Source organism: Mus pahari, chromosome 4, assembly GCF_900095145.1.
Source record: "Mus pahari chromosome 4, PAHARI_EIJ_v1.1, whole genome shotgun sequence".
NCBI lineage: Eukaryota > Metazoa > Chordata > Mammalia > Rodentia > Muridae > Mus > Mus pahari.
Window position 1 is genome coordinate 109,667,253 of NC_034593.1, and position 8,137 is coordinate 109,675,389.

Below are 8,137 nucleotides of genomic sequence, written 5' to 3' on the forward strand. Positions count from 1 at the left end.
GTGTACTTACATATAATAAATAAATAAATCTTTAAAAAAAAAAAAAGAATCTGGAGTACAGGTATATGGCACTAGGAACCCCCCCCCCCCCCCCCCGCGCCCCTCTGAGACCTGTGTTTCACCTCCCAGTGCTTCAACTGCAGATGAGCCACCAGGCCTGGTTTTATGGGGTGCTACAGACACAACCCAGGGCTTTATGCATACTAGAGAAACACCCCAAGCTATATACAAACAGAGCTATACTCCCAGCAACTCTTTCTAGGAGATATTGAAGAGAAACAGTTCACAAGAGCCAGGTTCTTTTCTTTTACAGCAGAAAATAAGCTTTGGATGAAAATCCAATCTTTGAGCCTATCTAGTTTAGGACCTAGGCCTACAACCTGACCCTCTGAGACACCATGCAATCATTCACATACAATGAGGCTGGCTTTTAAAGCCAGCTTCAAAGTTTTCACATCTTTATTTAAAATTTACAAGTAATGAAGCCAGTTTTCATTAAAGTGAAGGATGCATGGATAATCTAGAAACTATTGATGTGAGATAAATTTCTATGATATGACCCCCCCCCAAGTTTCTTACAGCAAAGGAACTTCATCAACCAATATTACACTTTATGTTAGAAACATTCACTGGACCTTGAACTCAATGAGTCTACTTGATCAGTTAGATCTCTTAAGTAGATAAACCACCTTATCCCAAACTGGATTTTAAATCCACAAAGAGAATCATGAGTTTCGCTAGTGACAAAGGACCTGTTGTGAATCAGGACAGCATTTGGAAGTGTAATTAATCCAACTGATCTGGTTTTCAAGCCTAATGTTTTCAAGTCAACCAAACACACTTAAGAACAGCAGGGGAGAAATGTAAACTCCTTGATATGAAGTCAAACACTACATCAATTTATTTATTTCTGTCTTGAAAGAGACAGGATTTCTCTGGGTAGACCAGGCTGGCCTGGAGCAGTAGACCAGGCTGGCCTGGAACACACACAGATCCGCCTGCCTCTGCCTCCCAAGTGCTGGAATCAAAGGTGTGTAGCACCATCACCTGGCATTCAAACACTTCATCTAAGTCACCACACAGAGGGCTTCCTACAGTTGTCCTAAATGCTACTCTATGAGAGGGAACATGGCCTCTCCTAAAGCCCCGACTAGTGGTTAGTAACCATATGTTAAAGCCCTGACTAGTGGTTAGTAATCATATGTTAAAGCTCTGACTAGTGGTTAGTAATCATATGTTAAAGTCCTGACTAGTGGTTAGTAACCATATGTTAAAAACATTTCCGAAAAATATATTTATGTATTTTTAAATTTTTCATGGATATTTAAAACTAATTAAAATAACTAATACATATAAGGTATGTTATTACAAAGTTAATGCATATTCATTATTAAATATAGTAAAATTTAAGGAAATGCAACATTTTACATTTAAGAAATAAAAACATTTGTCAACATTGTTTTTATTTTTATTTTATTTTATTTTATTTTTGGTTTTTCAAGACAGGGTTTTTCTGTGTAGCCCTGGCTGTCCTGGAACTTACTCTGTAGACCAGGCTGGCCTCGAACTCAGAAATCTGCCTGCTTCTGCTTCCCAAGTGCTGGGATTAAAGGTGTGGGCCACCACACCCAGTAACATTGTTTTTTTTTTTAAAAAAAAAAAAAGTTTCCTTTTCAGCCCCCTCTCAGGGTGGCTCCATCCTGATCCTGGAGGACCTGAGTTCAGGCCCCAGGACAACAATGACAACAGCAGTTAAGGCTACACTCGAAGAAGCTGCTGCTAGTAAACACCGGAGATTTTTATTTTTTAAAAAAACTCACATTACTGGAAAAGCAAAAATGCAAATCCTATAGTAGCTAAAAGGAACCACCAAGTGGGAAAAGTCAAATTTTATTTTTTTCCAAAAAAAAGTTGTCTGAGGTTTGAAGCATGTTTCAAGGCTGGAAGCTGAGTTTTAAGACATATATTTGTACTTTTTAAAAAAATAGCCCAACTTTCCTGTGTCCTCTATCTCTAAGTTCCAAGTGTGCGAGCTGCAGCAGGAGGCAGGAAAGAGAGGGACGAGGAAACCCCATTAGAACAGTTAGATGAATCTTATAGAAGACTAGATTCCCTCTTCAAAGCAGAATTCAGTTTCGTGTGTTATAATTTCCTGTGCCACAGAACAGAGACAAGACTGAGGAAAAAAAAACAGTTTCCAATTTCATTTTCACCTCTGTGTCCACCTCGCTGGGTCCTCCCCATGTCTGGGGTAGCTGCCCCAGACTCCAAAGCTTAAAGAGCTTCTAACCACATTGAAAAGGAAACAAAAAAAAGAGCTCAAAATGCACTCAGAAAATGCACTCCCCCCCTCTCTCTCCCACTCGTGTTTCCCACCACCCTATCTTCAAATGTTAGAGAAGGTTTTTAAAAATACTGATGTGTGAGCTGGAAGCGTAGCTCAGTGGTTAAGAGCAGTGGCTAATTAAGTTCGATTCCCAGCACTCTCACGGAGGCCCACAGCCATCTGTAACTCCTGTCCCAGGGAATCCAGCACCCACTTTGGTCCTCAGCAGGTTCCACCAGCCCAGCACACAGTGCACAGCCACATGTGTAAGTCAAACATCCACACTACATAAGATAAATGTGTTTGTTGTTGTGAAGTTTTCAGAGAGGAAAACAGAACTTCCTACAGTCAGCTAGAGTCTACTCAATTTTCCCAAACTTAACTGGAAATAATAATTTTTAAAAGTCCCTAACGTTCTTACTTCACGTGTATGCATGTTGTGCCCATGGAGGCCAGAGGAAGGCATCAGATCCTTGGGGGTGGAGTTACAGAGGCAGTAAGCTGATGTGGGTACCCGGAACTGAACTCAGTTCTTCTGAAAGAGCAGCCACCACTCTTAACCACTGAGTCACCTCTCCAGCTACACCCAGCCCCTCCAGGCCTCCCTAACATCTTCTGATGTAAAAATCCTTAAAACTTTTCTGTGTATGACATCTCATTTTCAATTCCTAAGATCAAACAAAAGCTTTGACCTTGAACTTTTTTTAAGAGCCTAAATGATGACTTTTTTTTTTTATCTCATAAGGCTATTTTTAAGTCAATTTATTACGTTTTCACGGATTTACCTTGAGTTCCATTCGATCTTCTTGTCGATACTAAGACTGTTATAACCTGAAGAAACTCTTGCTGAAAACCAGTAACTGACAAAATGGAAAAGAACCTGGAAAACGACAAAGCTGCTGCAAACAATGCAGATGGCCAGCTTGATGTTCACCTCCATAGTCCCAGTGCCAACGGCCAGCTTGGTGTTCGCCTCCATAGTCCTTCAGCCTGTGAGAAAAAGCACGGTGCTAAGTCACCTTCATACAGCCAGCCTACAGCTGCTTTGAAATTTTTAACAAGCAAACGTTTATTTCACGAAGTTTAATAAAAGCACAAGAATATAATAAACGTTTTAATGTAAGGAAAATAAACGAAGAATCCTTTAAGTCTCCTGTTTCTTCACACTTACTAGGATTGTGTCATACATTTGTCACTGAAAACAAAAATACTTTAAATGTACTTTTGTTTAAAGTTCCTAAAAGGTACTCTAGTGCCTCGCAGATCTCTGTATCATAAAAAACATCTTAACATCATGATTCAATCTTATCTTAGGAATTTAACACTAAGAGGAAATTTCAATTGCTACAATTTCAATTACTCATTTGACAGTATTGCTTTAATTATATATAGATAAATCACCTGTTTCTCTTTGACTCAGTTTTCTCATCTATAAATTGAAAGAGTTGGTCGGATAATTTCTAAGAATCATTTAAGCCAAAGTCATAGACCATTGCCTGCAATAACAAACAAAAAATAAATTACAAAGTTAAAAACTGATTGTATTGTGAGACACAACGCTGAATACAAAGGTTAAATTTTAAGAAATAAGTAATGTAAAAAGAACCATTCAGGCTAAAAAATAGCTCAGCAGATAAGAGCCCTTGTGACCCTGCAGGGAACTAGAATTTAGCTCCAGCACCCAGCACCCGCAGCGAGTGACTTACAACATTCTGTAAGTCGGAAGGTATCCATTTCAGGCCTGTGGCATCCAACACCCTCTTCTGACCTCTATGGGTACTACACTCATGTCTACACAATGATACACATACACACAACTAACTATTAAATAAATCTGCAGGGCAGTGGTAGCTCATGCCTTTAACCCAGCACATGGAAGGCAGAGACTGGTGGATATCTGTGGCTTTGAGCCAGTCTGGTCTATAGAGCAAGTTCCAGAACAGCCAGGGCTAACAGAGAAACTCTGCCTCATAAATAAATAAATAAATAAAGGATCTTTAAAAAACCATACTACTGTAATTATAAGTTTATGATAATGTTAATATTTTTCCTTAGACCAAAAACATTCCACAGTTTTTTATCTCATTTTAACAACTGTATTATTTACTCTAAAAAATAAAATAAAGACACTTTGGAACAGTTAGTGGAAAGAACAGTAGTACCTCCATACATGTATATACATATTCAAAGTATGTTTTCTATATTGTTGGGCTGAACTTTATTTGGCTCCTAAAAAAGTCTCAGGGCCAGGCATGGTGGCAGCTGCCTTTAATCCCAGCAGGTGGGAAGCAGATACCAATGATTTGAGGCTAACCTGGTCTACAAAGTGAGCTGGAAGACAGAGCAACGCCTTGAGACCCTGTCTCAAAAGAAGAAAAAAAAGTCTTAAATATGTTCAGACCAAAAAGAGCCAAAGCGTTTGCTCCTACCCAGCAGCCTAGCGTTTCTCTGAGAGGCCAGTCAAGTGAGGGGGGGGGGGGAATGAATCAACACACGTGTTCAAGCCCCTGATTTGAAGAAATAAAGTCACCTACTGAAGCCAACTCACCAGAGGGGAAAACAAAAACAAAGACAAGTCATTGCATTAAGCCCACTTCACCCCTGCCAATGAGGACATAATCTGAATCAGTCTGCCACAGTGTTCCTTCTGACAAAACTGTGTCTATAATGAGTTCTCGTCTCCCTCCCTCCCCTTCCCCGCCCCCTCCCGCCACCCCTCGGTGTACGCTTGGTAAAATTTTATTTATTTATTTATTTATTTATTTATTTATTTATTTTTGGTTTGGTTTTCTGGGTTTCTCTGTGTAGTCCTGGAACTCACTTTGGAGACCAGGCTGGCCTCGAACTCAGAAATCCACCTGCCTCTGCCTCCCAAGTTCTCGGATTAAAAGCGTGTGCCACCACTGCCCGGCACTTGGTAAACTTATTGATGTTGCCATTTTTCTCTGTACTACTCCACTAACTTTATTGCATATTTACTTTTATATTTCTTTTAGTTCAATGTGTGTATTGGACATTAAAAAATAATTTGTGGCCTTTTAGTCTAGGTTTACTATTAATCACATAATACAGGAAAGTAGGCTTTGTACATCAACTAAATGTGTTAAGACAGAACTATGTGAGACCTTTCCTAGGGGTAAAACAAGTGCAAACCTGGAAGCCGGGGGAAGCTAAGCAGAGAGAATGGAGTCTACACTCAATGAGCATGATTTGCCTGAAGGCTTGAGACACTTGCCACTGGCCCTGGAACACGGGCTGCTGGCACTTTTGTTAAAATTCAGTGTATACACAGGCATTTCTTGACTGCTTCCTAAAAGTTGTCATAAAACTTATTGCACATTACCGGGTTTGTGGATTATTAACTAACTCATAGCCGGGCCTGGTGGCGCATGCCTTTAATCCCAGCACTTGGGAGACAGAGGCAGGCAGATTTCTGAGTTCGAGGCCAGCCTGGTCTACAAAGTGAGCTCCAGGTCAGCCAGGGCTACACAGAGAAACCCTGTCTCGAAAAATCAAAACAAACAAACAAACAAACAAACAAACACAAAACCCAAAAAAACAAAACTAACTCATACCCTAAAGAAATCACTAACAATTCACCATTAAGAAATGCATTTCAGCCGGGTGTGGTGGTGCACGCCTTTAATCCCAGCACTTGGGAGGCAAAGGCAGGCGGATTTCTGAGTTCGAGGCCAGAGTGAGTTCCAGGACAGCCAAGGCTACACTGAGAAAACAAAAAAGAAAAGAAAAAAGAAACGCATCTTGGAGCCAGGAGTGGTACTGCATGCTTTTACTCCCAGCAGCTGCACCACTAGAGAGGCAGAGACACGTAGATTGCTGTGAACTCACGCAGACACACATACACACGCGCGCGCACACACACACACACACACACACACAGAGCCAGCCTGATCTATGGGGGGAAAAAATGTCTAAAAAAAGAAAAGAGAAGAAAAGAATAAAGAAAGACAATATGGGCCCAATAGGTGACTCGGTAAGTAAAAGGCACTTGTCACCAAACCTGACACCTGAGTTCCAACCCCGGGATCCACGGGTGGATCCAGAACATCAATTCCTGCAAATCGTCCTCTAACCTCCACGTGTATGCCTTAACACATATACAAGGACACACATACACACGTCACACACACAACACATATACATACCTACATATACATGCACACATCATGCATACATACACACATACATTAAATACAGATTTAAAAATGAAAAAATACATATATTACTTCCCCTGAGTCCTAGTTTTCGTGAATAAATTGTCATGGTGGACAAATATTTTATATATATTTTAAAAGATTTCTTATTTTACGTGTACTAGTGTTTTGCCTGTACATGTACATGTATGTACACCCAGTGCATGCCTGGTGCGGGCAGAGGCCAGGAGAGGGTATCAGATTCACTGGAACTAGAGTTACGGATGGGTGCATCAATTCGAACCCAGGTCCTCTGAAAGGATAGTAAGTTCTTTTAACTGCTGAGTCATCTCTCCATCCCCCAACACTTTACACTTTCGACAGATTTATTGTCTGTTTTCTTGGGGTACATATGATGACAGGATTTCTCTGCCAAGGGAGGGGGTTCCACTTATAACTAAACAAAAAATACCATATATTCTAGCTGTGGCTTCTACTAAGGGCTCAGCAGACAGAAGCTAATTGAATTGCTCTATCTCAGATCTGCTTCTGAATAAGCAGCTGCTTGCTTAATCAGTCATGTCAAATAAAGGCCTCATCTAGAGATTACTTGAATGTCCTGCAGAAAGCTATGGCCTCTTGGTAGCAGCAGTTGCCCCTGTCTGTCCACTTCAGGTGCCAATCAGAGGATGGAAGGGTAACAATGGACAGAGAAAATGACATCTAATATTAGCCTAGTCAGAGGGCCTTTGTGGACTTGGCAATCACTAAGCACTGGAAATCACAGCGAGAAGCATTAAGCCTCATTCATGTTCCTCTACGTGTGGCCAGCAGCTGGCAGGAGGCGAGGAAGCTGGCCTAGTGGGAGTTGGCCTAGAAAAGAGCGGCTGAAACAGACGGGGAAAGTGTACGAGACTGTTGAGAAATGAATTCTACCATCCAATCAGCTGTCTTGATCCACACAAACTATAGACACAAGAGGAACTTGCATTGCCTGCTGGGTACAATGCTGCTTGCTTGTCCTTCCCTCACGAACGAGCTTAGCCCTCTCTCTCTCCTCACTAGAGAGCCCTCCTCCTGCAGGAGGACACCCATTCTCATCTCTGGACGGACACATGGTCCTGGAAATGGCAAAAAAGAACCATTCACAGCGTCACCTCAGAACCGTCAATACAGCCAACATTTGTCTCTGTCAGCTGTATACCAGGCTCTGTGTGTGTGTGTGTGTGTGTGTGTGTGTGTAGAGCTAAATAGGAGGAGACACCTTGTGAGCCAGCAGGAAGGTGAGGATTCAGGGTTCACCATGCTGTTCCTTCCTCACTAGCAAAGAATACCCTAACCCTGACATGCATGGTGAGGAGCTATCTAGTGGTAGCCAATGACCTGAATCACAGAGATAATAAGGGAAGGTGACATTCTCTTTGTGTCATTCCTCAGGAGCCATCTTCTCTGGTTTCTTTTTGAGACATAGAGTCTCATTGGTCTGGACCTAGCTCGGATAAGCTACACTAGAGAGCCAGTGAGCCTCCATCCATCTGCCTGGCTCTTGCCTTCCTAGAACTGACATTCTTTTCTTTTCTTTTCTTTTTTTTAAAGATTTATTTATTTATTATATGTAAGTACACTGTAGCTGTCTTCAGACACTCCAGAAGAGGGC

General features: G+C 41.4%; 1 protein-coding gene across 3 annotated transcripts in view; it reads right to left on the reverse strand.

Moving 5' to 3' along the window:
* LOC110321087 (transmembrane protein 56) overlaps nucleotides 1-8,137 on the reverse strand; it is a 57,524-nt gene that overhangs the window by 27,203 nt on the left and 22,184 nt on the right. For all 3 annotated transcript variants that reach the window (XM_021197196.2, XM_029537908.1, XM_029537907.1), the window contains exons 2-3: nucleotides 3,728-3,822; nucleotides 3,112-3,316 (exon numbers count right to left, since the gene is read on the reverse strand). In XM_021197196.2, the coding sequence (XP_021052855.1) occupies nucleotides 3,112-3,305 (194 nt within the window). In that variant the 5' untranslated portion in view covers nucleotides 3,306-3,316; nucleotides 3,728-3,822. The remainder of the gene's footprint in view (nucleotides 1-3,111; nucleotides 3,317-3,727; nucleotides 3,823-8,137) is intronic.